The sequence below is a fragment of the Octopus bimaculoides genome, chromosome 2 (assembly GCF_001194135.2).
Source record: "Octopus bimaculoides isolate UCB-OBI-ISO-001 chromosome 2, ASM119413v2, whole genome shotgun sequence".
Classification (NCBI taxonomy): domain Eukaryota; kingdom Metazoa; phylum Mollusca; class Cephalopoda; order Octopoda; family Octopodidae; genus Octopus; species Octopus bimaculoides.
In genome coordinates this window covers 128,662,581-128,678,890 of record NC_068982.1, presented here as the reverse complement: position 1 = coordinate 128,678,890, position 16,310 = coordinate 128,662,581, and the positions used below count along the sequence as shown (strand labels likewise).

The following is a 16,310-nucleotide window of genomic DNA, read 5'->3' as shown; positions in this document are numbered from 1 at the left end:
TATATATATATATATATATATATATATATATACACGTATGAATATATGTGCTTGTATAAAATGTATGTTCATAAATATATGTATATATGTGTGGGCATATGGAGAGAGAGAAAGAAAGAAATAGACAAAGAGTTTATTAGACATAAATAAATGTATATTTTTCTTGTTAATTCACTATTACTTCTTTTCAATTTCAGATATCCCAGAGCCTCCTATTCACTTAAGAGCTACCAAAATAGGACCAGATTTTGCAGTTTTAGAATGGAGACCACCTATTTCAGATGGTGGATCTAAGATTACCAACTACATAATTTATAAACGTTTTGACATATATGAAGACCGAGAGAAAATAACTTCAGTCAGTGCATACGAACATACATACACTGTAAAAGCTCTGCGAGAAAATGTTAATTACTATTTCTCTGTCTGTGCTGAAAATTCAGTAGGCTTGAGCAAACCATGTGATGCTGATCATGCAGTTACACCAAAACGACCTTTAGGTATATTTTTTTCTTATTTAATTTCAAGAACATAATTAAAATTGCATATATTAAGTAGTTCATAATTTTATAAGCTTAAAATTCATTAAAGTATGTTTTTCATGTAGATATATGTTTTTAAGCAAAATAATATCAGAAATGTAGTATAGTACAAAATAGTTTTTCCATCTTTCTGTTCTTGTTTATATATATTTTTTAACTTTATATTAATATTTATGGTTTCTTTCTCATATTTATTTATTCAGCTATTCCATCCATACCAAGAGGTCCTATCAAAGTATTTGATGTCCTCAGAAACTCTGCCAGTATAAGCTGGAACGCTCCTGAAGATGATGGTGGCTCACCTCTTACAGGTTATATACTTGAAAAGAAAGAGTCTATTCGATCATTCTGGAGTCAAATTGATCGCGTATCTGCAAATATAACATCTTATAATATGAAAGACTTGACTGAAGACACTGAATATGATTTCCGAGTAACTGCTGTCAATAGAGTTGGTAACAGTGATCCTCTTGTTACTGATTTAACAACTAAGATCAAAAGTCCATTTGGTAGGTTTTCACTATTTGAAATATTCTATAATGTTCAATTTTGTACATTTATTTCTATCAATTTTCTCATTATTTTTTTTATAATTTTTAAAAATAATTTTTCTTGATATTTTAGGTAAACCAACATCTCCACTGGGACCAGTGGTATATGATAATGTATCAGATAGGTTCTGTGATGTTGTTTGGAATCCACCAAGATCAGATGGAGGGTCTCCATTGCTTGGCTATGTCATTGAAATGAGAGCTAAAACTCGACCTACATGGGTCAAAGTTGGTGAAACTGATGGTAAAACAACCAAATTAACTGTTTTTGACCTTAGAGATGACACCGAATATTATTTCAGAATTTCTGCATTTAATGAAGAAGGAGTAAGTCAGCCATTAGAGTCAGCAGAACCTGTACAACCTCACAAAAATATAGGTATATATTCATTTCTATTCTTAATTTTGAAAGTAAATTATTATAATTAAAAATTAGCTTATTTCTAAAATGTTACTTTATTGTTTCAATAAAAGAAATATATATTTTTAATATTCTGGTTTATTATTTCATAAATAACAATTTAAGTCTTTTTGTTATTTCATTATTTTTATTTTGTTTAATTTAATAGTTGTACCTGGAAGTCCTGTTGACTTAAGAACAACAAGAGTGGGATTAGATTATGTTGTCATGGACTGGAAACCACCAAAAGAGGATGGAAGATCCAAAATTACAAATTATATTATAGAAATGCGTGAAGAAGGATCTACAAAATGGAACAAGATTGCAACAACCAAATTTGGTGAAGAATATTACAAAGCTGATTTCTTAAAAACTGGTGTTCCTTACTTTTTCGCTGTCTCAGCCCAGAATAAAGTTGGTACCGGAGAACGTGCAGAAATTACATCTGCTATTGTACCTCAAAAGGAAGCTGGTATGTAATATTCAATTGTTCAGTTACTTTCTTTGTATTATTATATAATCCTAATATAAATACAAATATTAAAAGAAGTGAAGATTGAATTTTATTAAAACTTTTTCCAGGAAATTTGTTCAGATTTGTACTTATTTCAAATTGCTTAAAATTTTGTTATTTTTTTTCTTAGAAGCAATTTAATATTAATTAGTGAAATTATTTTGAATGCCATGAACCAATAGAAATAAATCAAATCAACAGATGTTGTCAGTTATTGCTGTGAATCTGTATAATTGGAACTTGATTAATTAATTTATCTTTTTCAGAAAAACCATCCCCACCAATTGGACCAGTTGTTTTCAGTGATATTCAAAGAACATATTTGACTCTTTCATGGAAACCCAGTGAACACGATGGTGGTTCTCCTATTATTTCATATATCATAGATAAAAGGGAAAGCTGGAAATCCTCTTGGACTACAATTGCTAAAGTACCATCAACTACCACAAGTTATTGTGCACAATCATTGAAGGAAAATCAAGAATATTTCTTCAGAATCTCTACAGTAAATTCTGTTGGAAAATCTGATCCTTTGATATCAGATGCTGTTATTCCAAAGAGTCCATTCAGTAAGTTTTGTAATATCTGATAGTTTTCTTTTAAAATACTTCCTACTAAAATGGATAGATGGGGAATAGTTCTAAGAAGAATTATAACAGCTTTTAAACGTTGTGTTGTATGTATCAGGTAGCACCTGCTTAAAAACAATAACAAAAATCAGTCACATTTAGTGAAGAGATTACTATATTATGAGTCAAAAATAGATTCTACTTGAAGTATTCAACAACCAGGAGATGGGACACTGATGCATAGAAATTACATTTATAAGTCCACAATATTGTATTGTATCTTTTGAGCTTGTGACTACTATATTACACTGTATTTCAGGGATTAAACTTTTGCAATCCAAGAGCAAAATAAAGCATAGAATGAAACAGTGTAACCCTTAAGCCTCTCAAGATGCTGATTATGTCATATTTCTGAAGAATACATTATACATATAATCTGTAGTTGCCTCAAAATATGGAATTCTTGTCCTTATACTTTATATTATCCAGTGTGTTTAATGGTTATTATTATAATGTATAAATTTGTGAAGCAATGGAAGATGCCATTTAAAAAATCTCTAATTTAACACAGGAACTGCTTTTCCTTTTAGTTCTTCACTGAGTGCTATCGGTTTTCACATCGTTGTTCTTTTATTTTTCTTTCATCAATTAAAACTGTGTATGATAATATCAAAGAAATTTTTAATAAAGTTTTTGCTATAGAAAAAGTTTTAAATTACTGAAGTTGTAAAAATATTACTAAAGATATAAAGTTAAAAATGGTAATATTACTCCATCTTTTCTTTCTGATATGATCATTGATTATGAGCTGACACTCTACCAGTGTGCTTTATTCATTAAGCACTTTTATAATAGAGAGATATTTTGTTAAGGAAGCAGATGTAAAAATAAAAACTTATGTGGAGAGAGTGTGATTAGTAAATAAATACAGTAATGGGAATAGAAAGCAATTTTTATAAAATTTTTAGAAGTCTTTATGAATATTATGTTCCAAGTTTGGGAATATTACAATAATTTCTGTTTATCATTTAACAGGTGTACCTTCAACTCCTGAAGGTCCTCTGATTGTTTCTGATGTCACTGCTGATTCAGCTGTGATATCTTGGAAACCTCCAACGGACACTGGTGGTCTAGCACTTACAGGATATGTTGTTGAACGCCTTGATAAGAGTAGATCAACATGGCTTACTGCAGGTAGAATTGGACCAAAACTTACAGCTTACTGTGTGCAGAATCTTCTTGAAGGATGTGATTACATCTTCAGAGTAATTGCAGAAAATCCTGAGGGTTTCAGTCCTGCTTTAAAATCTTCTGACTCCATCAGGACAAAACGTCCAAAAGGTAAATATTTTAAAAATTTAAAAGTATAAATAATTTAAAAGCAAGTGGTTGCTTTCTATTTGTTTATTATTTTTATAATCTAACAATTAAATCAATTATACATAAGTACCAAGATATCGTTCCTATAGTTTATAAAATATATGTATAATATATGTGTTTATAACATTTTTGTACTTCTGTATAACAATAAATAGTTGGCTTTTCTTATCTTCTTTATTCTTAACTACTATTAGTGGAGCTTTATTAAGGAATTGCTTCCAAATATTAAGAGTTCTAATTTGGGAATAATTTCTGAATATATTTCCTTAAGTATTAGATAAGATTACAGAAAATTTTTAATTTTAATACAGTTAATTAAATGCTTACTTAAATGTATTATTGATAAAAGAACGTTAACTTGATCTATATGTTTTTGGATTACAAGAACTCTGTTAGCCTATTCACATAGATTTATAGTTACATATATTAGTCATCAATTAAAGATCTTAAGTTTTTAAGGAATATTTCCATTTGAAGTTATGGTTTAGTGTGCTACTTGAAAACTGCAAAGAAAATTATGAAACATTATGTCTGTTTAAAATGAAATATTTTTCTGCTATATTAGTTTACAATATTTTGGGTTTTTGATAAATATGGAGCTTAACTTCATTACATCATTGATGGATATGTCAAATTATTTCAGTAATGAACTTAGTGATTTAGGAGACTAAAGTTAAATGAGCTTAGCAATCAGATAGACTCTAGACAAACTCATGGCTAAATTATTGCTTTAAATTTTTTATTCCAGAGGCTCCAGGAGTTGTCGACTATTTGGAATACTCTGATATGACAGCTGATTCATTAATTCTTCACTGGACCCGACCATCAAAAGATGGTGGTAGTGCTGTCAGTAACTACATTATTGAATCCAAACTTGAAGGAAGCGATGACTGGCATAAAGTAACATCTGTTGAAGGTCACCACACCAAATATAAGGTTAAGAACCTTGAAGAAAATAGCAAATATATATTCCGTATATCTGCTGTTAATGAAATTGGTTCTGGTCATCCTGTTCAATCGGATTCTGTTTTAGTTAAAGGATCAATTGGTATGTATATTCTTAGAAAATTTAATTTAATAGAATAAACATGCCTCTAAAGTGTTCAATACCTAAAATACAAATATATTTATTTCGTTTTCATCTCTTATATAAAATCTATGATAATCATACAAATTACAATACTTTAAATGTTTCTGCAAATTATGATAATTTTATTGATAAGACATTTTTTTATATATCTTACTTCATATCTGTAAAAATGCTTTAACTTTTCGTAAACTGCAAAAGACATGTTATACATATTTTAAATATATTTATCTGGCAGTCTCTGTAAACAAAAGAAATCATTGTTTAAGTTTTAATAAAGTCTAAACAACTGTTAAGTATAAAAATAAAAATAAATCCTGTTTTATGCTATAGAGTAAGTTTGATATTTAGTATGAAAGCTAGGTAGTTTACTTTTCTTTAACAATCACTATACTATGGATTTTACTTGGATATTTACAGCAACTCCAGATGCACCAACAGGTCCACTAAAGGCAGTTGAAGTTCAAAGCCAGTCAATTACAATTCAATGGGAACCTCCTAAACATGATGGTGGTTCTCCACTGACAGCATATATTATTGAATTCAGAAATGCCAAACGAGTTGGCTGGGATCTTGCTGATGAAATTGGAGCCGATAAGACAATATTTAAGATCAAAAAGTTAACTAAGAATAATGACTATTTCTTCAGAGTCTTTGCTAAAAACAAAGCTGGTATCAGTTTGCCTTTGGAATCCAAACTTTTCACAGCTAAAGATGCTTATGGTAAGTCATATAAGTATGTGACTTATATTTCTTTCACAGTTACTTTAAATGTTTTTAATTGTTAATTTTGTAGATTAAGTAATTCTCACGAAGTTTAGATTGATTAAGTGATTCCCACAAATTTTAATTCTGAAAAATTACATTTGGATATATCTTGTTTTCTTTTATCACATTCACTGTGTTAATTATAAGCAAATAGATTAATGATAATAATATTAAACAAAACCTATATTCTAAACAAGGTATTTTCAATCCAATAGCATGACTCCAACACTCACTCTCTACACACCACATACAGCACATATACTCAATACAATCACTATCCAATGAAATAACACGACACATATCTTATACAATCACTATCCAATAAAATAACACAACATATATCCTATACAATCATTGCCTAATTAAATAACACAACTCACACAACAGTTACTTTACAAAATCTCCAACCAGTAAAATAATGCACAGCATATAATCAACAGTAGGAAACTATGACACCAACAACTCACACACAATGTTTAGCACACCAACAACTCACACACAATCATTAACACCATTTAACAAAATAACTCATTGCACATACTCTTCACAATAAACAACTGAAACACATACCATTGGAAAGCAAAAGTTTATTTAGTGATGTAAGCAGAATTTTGAAATTTTTTATTATCTGTTAATATGTTTTAATTTTATTTAAACACTAGGTCCTCCATCAAGTCCTGTTGGACCATTGAAGCTAAGTGGTGTTACAGACAGCACTGCTGATCTGGAATGGAATCCTCCTGAAAGTGATGGTGGGAAACCAATTACTGCATACATCATTGAATACCGAGGTGTATGGCGTACCTCTTGGACCAAGCTTGCAGAAGTCAGTTCAACTACTTTTCGGTATACTGCCACTAATTTGGTAGTAGGAAAAGAATACCAATTCCAAGTTTTTGCTGTCAACAGTGAAGGTTATAGTTCTCCATTAATTTCAGCAGAAACAGTGAAACCAAGAGAACAACCGGGTAAAAAATTATTTAAATTTTTTTTAATTTTTTGATTTGTTGGTAAATTTACAAATACACAATACGATACATTGGTTTTAACATTAAGTTATAGATTTATAGACAATTTTTGCAAATAATTACCAGATAATAAGAGGAAAAGGTTTGATTACATACTATAGTGAGTATTGAGGCAACTTGATAAGGATAAATGGATCATGAAAGTTATTCAAATCATATATGGGGAAATTCAAAGTAGAGATGTATTTCACAAAAGACTCAGTTTAACTGGATTAGAATTGATAACTATGTCTCATTAAATCATGCAAATTTATATATGTAGTTGACAGAACACTAAAGCTTTTAAACTAACATTTCCTATAATTAAAAATTTTGAATAAAATTTTGTAATTTCTACTTTCTTATTTTTGTTTTCAGAAAAGCCAGGTCCTCCATCTCATGTAACAGTTACCAATGTTGGTAAAAATGATGTTACAATCCAATGGGGTGCACCACGCAACGATGGTGGTTCCATGATAACTAGGTACCACATCTCCTTGAGTAAATGTTCCCGAACGTCTTGGGATAAGGTTACTACTGTGAAGTCTTTCGTTAGTGAATATACATTCACTGATTTAGAAGAAGGTGTGGAGTACTTTTTTGGTATTGCAGCAGAAAATGACATAGGAGTTGGGCAAATGCGTAAAACTGAAGAGGCAATTAGGCCAAAGAAACAGCTTGGTAAGTTAAAATAAATTGCTGGTTTATTACCCAGTTTACTTTACGACATAAAATCTAGAATTAAAATTAATCAAAGTTATATTCCATTGAAAAAAGAATAAAAATTGATAGTTGTAATAAATACCAAGTATTTAAGAATTTAACTACAGTTCTTATTTATTATCTTACGATGTTTAAAATTAATTTGTTCACCTATTTGTTTTGTATTTTACATTATATTATTAATACTTTGGAGTATAACAATACAGTAAATAAAACATGTTAAATAGAAACTTTGATAAAAATGATTTCTCTCCATTTTTCAGAACTTCCTGCTCCTCCGGAAGGTCCTTTGAAAGTGACTAATGTTCAGAGTAACCAAGTTACACTTTCTTGGAAATCTAGTCCATATGAAGCCCACAAACCTGTTGACAATTATATAATTGACAAACGGGAAAGCTGGAAATCTTCGTGGGGATTCTATTCTCGTGTTAAAGCAGATACCACTACAACCTGTGTAAAACAGCTTAGAGAAGGACAAGAATACTTCTTTAGAGTATATGCAGAAAATATTATTGGATATTCAACAGCCATTGAAACTGACCAAGGTGTTATTCCTAAGAGTCCACACAGTAAGTAAAATCATTTTCAGATTCAAGAGCCTATAAACGTAAACTTATTGTGTATATTTTTATATAATTCAAAACAACAATGGTATTAACTAAAAAATAAGTAATCTTAATTTTCCAAACAAGTTACCTTAGTAAAATAGCCAAAAGAACATTTAAACATGAAAATATAAAACATTTTTGTGTAATCAATCGACAAATATTCTTTTTAACCCACAGGTGCTCCTTCTGCTCCTGAAGGACCTTTGACTGTATCTGATGTCACAGATTCATCAGCAACCATAAAATGGAGACCACCTATTTCAGATGGTGGATTACCAATTATTCACTATATCATTGAATATAAGGTTGATATCTGGGGAAGCTGGATGAAGGCAGGTAAAGCTGACCATGAGGAAAACAAATACAATGTTAAAAACCTCAATGAAGGAAAGCAATACTATTTCCGAGTTTCTGCTGAAAACACTCAAGGTATCAGTCCACCATTGGCAACTATTGATCCAGTTGTTCCAAGAAAAGAACCAGGTAATTATTGTTATTAAATCATGGTGCAGTTATTGATTTTAGTGGAAATTATTGGTCATTATTAAATTATTCCATCTATTAATGGAAATAGGTATTTTACCATCAAAGGTTTAACTTTGTAATAAATTCCAAAAACTTTTTTTCAAATTTCCAGAACCCCCATCATCTCCAGTTGGACCTGTGAAATTCATTGATGCAACAATCTCATCGGTTACTTTGGGATGGCGTACACCAAGAGATGATGGCAGATCAGCTATCACTGGCTATAAAATATACCTCTATGTGGATGACAAATGGAAATGTATTAAAACTGTTGATGGAAATACATTTAAATACAAGGTTCAAGACCACATCAAAGAAGGTGGCAAATACTTTTTCAGGATAACAGCTGTCAATGCTTTAGGAGAAAGTACTCCGCTTGATTCTGATATGTATGCTCCTAAGAAAGAGAAAGGTATTATACAAAGATATATTCTTGTTATCATATTTTTCCATCTTTGCATCATCTGGCACTTTCTTGATCAACTGTTTTTATATTCAAGCTCCTATATATATAAAAGATTTGTTGATATATTTATGTGAAAATACATTGCTTTCGTTTTATTAATTTTGAAAATAATGAACAATTGACCATGAGTCCAACACCCTAGCTACTAGGTCACATGCCTTCATATGTAGGACTTCTCATTAATTAACAAAAGACTGGGATTTATAATTATAAAATGGTCAAAAAGGAATTTAAATCTTCAAGAGTTTAAATACTGTTTCATACCTTAAAATTATCACTTGGTTTTCTTAAAGCAAATTCTCATCTTTTAAATTCCAATTCCTATAGTAGATATTCAATGTTAACATTGTTACAGAAATCTATGGTATCATTGCATTTAATATTAAAAGTATTTATGTTGAACCTGAATTACTTGATGAACTAAAAAAAGAATTCAGCATTAGTTATAATTGCATATATAATGAAATCTTTCTTTAACACTGTTTATCTTTATATACAATGAATGTATTATTTAGAGTATTATTGAGAATCTCTCTGTCCTTTCCAGTTGTACCATCGGAGCCAGTTGGTCCTATCGTTGTAAGTAATGTCCAGAGAAGTTCAGCAGTTATTGAATGGAAACCACCTGTTCAAGGTCATCCTCTCACTGCTTACATAATTGAGCGTAAAGAAAAGACAAGATCTTTCTACAGTAAAGTACAATCAGTTGATGAAAGCATAACTAAATTCTCTATAACAAATCTGATAGAAGGAAATGAATATTTCTTCAGAGTTATTGCTGAAAATGAAGTTGGTCCTGGTAAACCTCTTGAAATGGAAGACCCCGTTTTGATTAAGAGCCCTTACAGTGAGTTATTTACATTTTTGTTAATTAAATATAATTATATATGTTAATTAAATATAATATATATCACACATGCACACATCCATACACATATATATACACCACACAGCTATGCATATATATACGCATGGCTGTGTGATTAAGAGATTTGCTTCACAGTCTTAGATTCATTGCTATAATCTGGTACTTTGAGAAACTGTTTTTCTTTAGCTGACAAATGCCTTGTAAGTGAAATTAGTTGGCAAGCACTGTATAGAAACCAATTGTATTTCATGTGTGTGTGTGTGTGTGTGTAAGTTATCATAACTGCTTCTTAGATGAGATTGTCAGAACAAAATAAACAGTGTTGTTATGGTTACATTCTTAGAGAACATCAAATTCCAGTGATCTGTCCTCTTGAAATAGTGAATAAGCCCCGCTGAAAAGGGTTAGCAATGGAAAGAGCACCCAGCTGTAAAAATACTGCCTCAAATAAATACCATCCAACCTATGCTAACATAAAAAAAGAAGCATGAATATATATGATTATGGATTGTATTATTTACATGTTACATTTACATTACTTCTTATTATATTAGTTTTTATATCAAATCTGTTGAATTGAAAAGACTTATAACTTCAATAGATATATAAATCATTTTTCTGTACTCATATGGCTTCTTTATTTTTCCAATAGAAAAACCATCAGCTCCAGAAGGTCCTTTGGTTCAAAGCAATTTGACTGAAGAATCAGTAGATCTTAAATGGAAACCTCCTACTGATGATGGTGGCTTACCAATTACACACTATGTTATTGAAGTACGAGAAATTAATAGACAAACATGGAGCTTTATGTGTGAAATAAGATCAAGTTCCACAAATTACACTGTAACTGGATTTGTACCTGGAATGCAGTACTTCTTCAGAATTTCAGCTAAGAATGATGAAGGGCAAGGACCTCCTCTCACATCAGACCAACCAGCTAGACCTGTCAAAGCAGCAAGTAAGTATTTTGATATTGAAAATATATAGTATGCTACTAAATTCTTAGATAAGTTTAAAAGATCCAAATTGATGTAAAGAGTTTCAATCCTCTGAAATTGGTTAATTGATACAAGACAATGATGGTATCATAAGATATAATTTTATCTTTTTGAAAACAAATCCGTATATTAAAAATTATCTAGACACTAGAAATCTAATATTTCATTTTAAATTCTTTGAATTTCTTATTAATGTCAAATATCAAATTTTGCTTAAATTGGTCTATCTATTATCATAATTCAAATTGATATGATATATAACTGTTGTACATAAAAACTATTTTCTCCTCATTATAGCTGTTCCCAAACCACCAGAATTCTTAGGTATCAAGAGTATTGGAAAAGACCTTGTTACTATGGAATGGGGAAAACCATTAGACGATGGTGGATCAGATATCACAAGTTACATCGTTGAATACTGCCCAGAAGGAAAAGATAAGTGGACTAAGGCTGCTAAAGTTGGTGCTTTCGTAAACTATTATGTTGTTACTGACTTGGAAACTGAAAAATTATATTATTTCGGCATTTCTGCTGAAAATGAAATTGGTCAAAGCAGCAGGCTAGAGACACAAGGACCAATTAAGACAGTGAAACCAATTGGTAATTATAATGTTTTATCTGAAATAAAAGTGATTTATGTATGCATGTATTATGCAATTTGCATTGTATGTGTGTGTGAGAGAGAGAGAGAGAGAGAGAGAGAGAGAAATGATGACTTTAATTGTGCCAAAGCTGTTTTACAGAATATCATTACATTTTAGTTTTGAATAGTATAATCTAATGATAAATTTCAGTTGTAACCCAAAGTAGTAAACATTTCAATGTTTATCAATAATTTCTAATTGGTTGTGGTCAGTATTGATTTTACGATAAAATAGTAATTTTTCTTTTTTGTCATATATGTGTGGGCATTTTTCAAGGTATTACACAATGAATATGAAAAATGTTCTTGATAGTTATAAACTATATGATATCTATTACGTTTATTTATAGCTTCAACATTAAAGATTTAGTTGATAAATTACTAAAATGTAGACAAATTAAAAACTAAATTTAATTGCTTGAAAATGTATTTCATAATCAATATATTTTATTGCAGAGGTACCTACAGCACCTGAAGGACCGCTTGTGATTGAAAATGTCAAGCGTAATTCTGTTGGGCTTAAATGGAAAGCTAGTAAAGATGATGGTGGTTCTCCAATTTTGTCATACATTATTGAACAAAGAGAATCATGGAGAACAAGTTGGCAATATGTTGATTGTGTCTCACCAAAGACCTTTGAGTATGTTATTAGAAAACTTCAAGAAAGTCAAGAGTATACATTCCGAATTATTGCTGAAAACAGTGTTGGCGTATCATCTCCATTAGAAGCCAAGAAACTTATCAAGATCCTAAGTCCATTTGGTAAGTATTCATTGTCAAAAATCTAACTAGAAAAAATTCCAAGCCGTTATTTTTATTTTTATATAAAATAACTATTTTTTATACTATTTACATAATTTATTTTCTGCCATCTTAACCCTTTATCATTCATATTACTCTGTCAAATGTAATGCTCATATATTGACATAGTTATAAATTAATGGTGCATAATTTCTAGCTTTGAGATATCAATTATGTGATTGTTTACTTTTAGAATGACGATGTAGGATATGTGTGACAGAGTGGATCTGGCCAGTTTGAACATAAAAGAGGTAGAATATTTGGGCCATGACACAAAAATATGAAATATTAGTTTGCTAAGCAATGTGAGAGTATCAAGTTATTAAATTTACAACCCATAAATGATGGACTGAATTATTCATGATGTATTGCATTATATATTTAGATTAGGCTCATAACTCTACTTATAACTAAGTTATTACTCTAATATAAAATACTTACAATCATATTTTATCTTTCACTTGTTTTAGTCATTAGACTGTGGCCATAGTTATTTTTACATGATTTTAATTTATTCATATACCACCAAAAAGATTGTTTTAAAATAACATAAAAATTGATTCTTTCATTAGATATTTTATTTAATTGATGAATCTATTTCTAATTTTAGCTCCACCTGATCCTCCAGCACATCTTCGTATTGAAGATATAACTAGTAAATCAGTAACCTTAGAATGGGATACTCCACAGTTTGATGGAGGTAAACCTATTACTGGTTATGTTATTGAACGGCGAGACCTTTCTCACCTTTCATGGCTTCAAGTTGGAGAAACTGGTACATTGCATACAAGATTCATTGCAGAAAAATTGGTTGAAGGAAAAGAATATCAGTTCCGAGTCTTTGCTGTCAACAGTGAAGGCCGCAGCAAACCAAATGAAATAAAGGAGCCTATTGTACCATTGAAAGTTGCTAGTAAGTAAAACTAGTTACCCTGGGTTTTTTTATTTGAATGTTTTCCATTACTCAAAGTTTAAAAATTTTAAGAAGTATTTTAGAATTAAATGTATCTCATATCTATTAGTTACTACTATTTGCATATTATTTATTCATTTATCTTTTTTTTTTTGTAGCTGTTCCTTCAGCTCCTGGTGGACCAGTTATTTTCAAATCAATTACAGCAACGTCTGTGACACTGGAGTGGCTACCTCCTAAGAACAATGGTGGCGCTTCTATCAAACATTATCGTATTGAATATGCTACTGATACTGCTGACTGGAAAACAGTTGACATAAGTGATGTTGAGTATATCAGAGTACCTGATCTTCAAACTGATCAGCCATATTACTTCCGTATTACAGCAATAAATGCAGTTGGACAGAGCAAATACTTGGAATCGGACATTTTCATTCCTAAAAAGCCCCTGTGTAAGTTTATTTTTATCTTCTTTATTTCTAATTTTCTACAGATAATTAACTATCACTCAATCAAGAAATATTGTTTCTACATTTTTATTGAAGTACACTGCCTTTGTTTCAATTAATTTTAAAGAAATAATGGAGAATTTAGTAAAATAACTGTCATTATTAAATCAGTGATTGGAACATAAATTAACATGAAACTTTGATGTATGATTTTAACTCAGATACCTGAGTTAAAAGCAAGTTTTGTATCATAGAATCAAAAGCTATCCCAGGTGAGTTGCTATCAGAAGGGTTTAGATTTATCCAGTCACATATTTTGGGCATCTACAGAACTTAAGAATTTTGGAATATTATATGATCTCATTTTTTAGTTTATGGAATTAAAATCTATCTAGTCTTAAGTATTTAGCTTAATATTAAATTATATCTATAAATCAATAAGTTCATACTTTAATATATCTTATATAATTAATTTTCTCATTTGTATTTACTTTTAAACCTTGAATTATAAACAAACCAATTTTATTTATTAGGTCAACCTAATCCTCCATCTGGTCCTATCAGCATTGTTGAAATTACCAACGAGGCTGTCACTCTTGAATGGAAGCCTCCAACAGATGATGGTGGATGTGCTGTTACAGAATATGTTATTGAAAAACGTGAAGCAAACAGGATGATGTGGCAGTTTTCAGAAAGAGTCTATGATGATACTTTTGCTACCATCAAAAACCTTTCTGAAGGTGATGCTTTCTTCTTCCGTGTGCTTGCATTGAACAGAGTTGGATGCAGTGCGCCATTAGACATGGATGTGCCTGTTATTATCAAGAGTCCATTTGGTAGGTTATTTTTATAAATTCAACATCATATTGGATTATCTCATTTAAGTAGTTTTCTCCTTGTAAATTATATTTTAGTATAACTTATTCCCTTTTGATTAGACATTGTGTATTTTTTGTTATATTTGTATTATTCATTTGAATAAAAGACTAGATCTGTGCAATTGAAAGTGCAACAAATGTGGTGCATAACAATTCTTAATTCCAAGTATCATGGTCTGAAATTGAAATACAGCTAGAATTATAACACACCGTGATAATTCATATCCACTATACCTTTTTTAAAACGTTAAACTTAGTGAGCAGATATAATTCTTCATGTCTGTATGAATACTTTGAATTATGTACTAATATAGAATAATTTCTTTTACAGAACTTCCATCAGCTCCAACTGGTCCTCTGAAAATATCTCATATCACTGAGAACTCTGCTGATTTAGAATGGGCTCCACCGAGATATGATGGTGGAACTCCTATTACAATGTACGCCATTGAAATTCGAGAGCTTAGACGTAAACTCTGGGGCAGAGCAGGAACAGTGGATGCATACACTACCAGATTCACTGCTAGAAACCTTGTTGTGAACTATGAATACTTCTTCAGAGTTAGAGCCATCAACAAAGAAGGAGAAGGACCTGCTCTTGAAGGATACGACAGTGCTTGTCCAAAGATGAAACTTGGTAAGAAAATATTTTTTTTAACATTTTATTTTCATCAAAATGATAAAATAGAATTTGAAACTAATTTTAAAGTTATCTAATTCCAGATTTTGTTTTTAAAGAATATATTATAATGTGTTTTTAATACATATATCTCTAACTATATATATACTTGGCAAACCTGGATGTCTGGATCAATTTGTAACTATAATTAAATCATTTCATGATGGGATGGAAGCTTGGGTCAATGTTGGTGACATGGCGGGACTCATTTCTGTAAAGAATGGTGTCAAGCAGGGTGACATCCTTTCCCCAACTCTCTTTTCTTTGTACTTTGCTGCTGCTTTTACTCATGCTTTTACTAAAGTTAGCTCTCTGGGAATATATGTCAGGTATTGATCTTCTGGCTGCCTCTTTAATCTGCGCTGATTTTCTGCCAATTCAAAAGTTTTCCAGTCTCTTATTCATGACCTCCTTTATGTAGATGACTGTAACTTAGTCACTCATACAGAAGATGACATGCAAATACTTATGAATCATATTTCTGCTTCTTGCAAGGCATTTGGATTCAGCATTAGCCCTGGACAAGACTGCTGTAATGCTTCAGCCTGCACCAGGAAATCCATATGTGGAACCAGCTATCTCGGTTGAAGGAACAATTCTGAAAGTGGTAGACAAGTTTGTCTACCTGGGCAACACACTTGCTCCCTGGATGATGAAATATCTTTCAGGCTGCAGAGAGCAACTGATTCCTTCAAGTCTCTTCAGTCTCATGTCCTTCTCCAGGATGGCATCACATAGCAAATAAAAATTGTTGTGTACCATGCATGTGTACTGACATCGCTCCTTTACTCATGTGAGACACGGACCCTTTACAAACATCATGTAAGGGTCCTTGAACACTTTCATCAGAAATGTCTCAGACACATTCTGAATGTTGGCTGGACCTTAAAAACTCCAGACACACAGGTCCTGAGAACAGCTGATATCTTGAGTATTGAGAG

The 16,310-nt window shown here is 30.9% G+C and overlaps 1 protein-coding gene across 1 annotated transcript in view; it reads left to right on the top strand.

The window, feature by feature from the left end:
• The window catches only part of LOC106877301 (titin), a gene marked incomplete at its 3' end in the record, with an annotated part of 606,785 nt that overhangs the window by 369,288 nt on the left and 221,187 nt on the right, over positions 1-16,310 (top strand). The window contains exons 242-262 of the mRNA XM_052965881.1: positions 198-500; positions 746-1,051; positions 1,167-1,472; positions 1,663-1,965; positions 2,274-2,576; positions 3,612-3,917; positions 4,705-5,004; positions 5,464-5,766; positions 6,474-6,779; positions 7,197-7,499; positions 7,805-8,110; positions 8,327-8,632; positions 8,787-9,086; positions 9,688-9,987; positions 10,661-10,966; positions 11,304-11,606; positions 12,106-12,411; positions 13,061-13,363; positions 13,522-13,815; positions 14,346-14,648; positions 15,022-15,327. Of these exons, the coding sequence (XP_052821841.1) occupies positions 198-500; positions 746-1,051; positions 1,167-1,472; positions 1,663-1,965; positions 2,274-2,576; positions 3,612-3,917; positions 4,705-5,004; positions 5,464-5,766; positions 6,474-6,779; positions 7,197-7,499; positions 7,805-8,110; positions 8,327-8,632; positions 8,787-9,086; positions 9,688-9,987; positions 10,661-10,966; positions 11,304-11,606; positions 12,106-12,411; positions 13,061-13,363; positions 13,522-13,815; positions 14,346-14,648; positions 15,022-15,327 (6,372 nt within the window). The remainder of the gene's footprint in view (positions 1-197; positions 501-745; positions 1,052-1,166; positions 1,473-1,662; positions 1,966-2,273; positions 2,577-3,611; positions 3,918-4,704; positions 5,005-5,463; positions 5,767-6,473; positions 6,780-7,196; positions 7,500-7,804; positions 8,111-8,326; positions 8,633-8,786; positions 9,087-9,687; positions 9,988-10,660; positions 10,967-11,303; positions 11,607-12,105; positions 12,412-13,060; positions 13,364-13,521; positions 13,816-14,345; positions 14,649-15,021; positions 15,328-16,310) is intronic.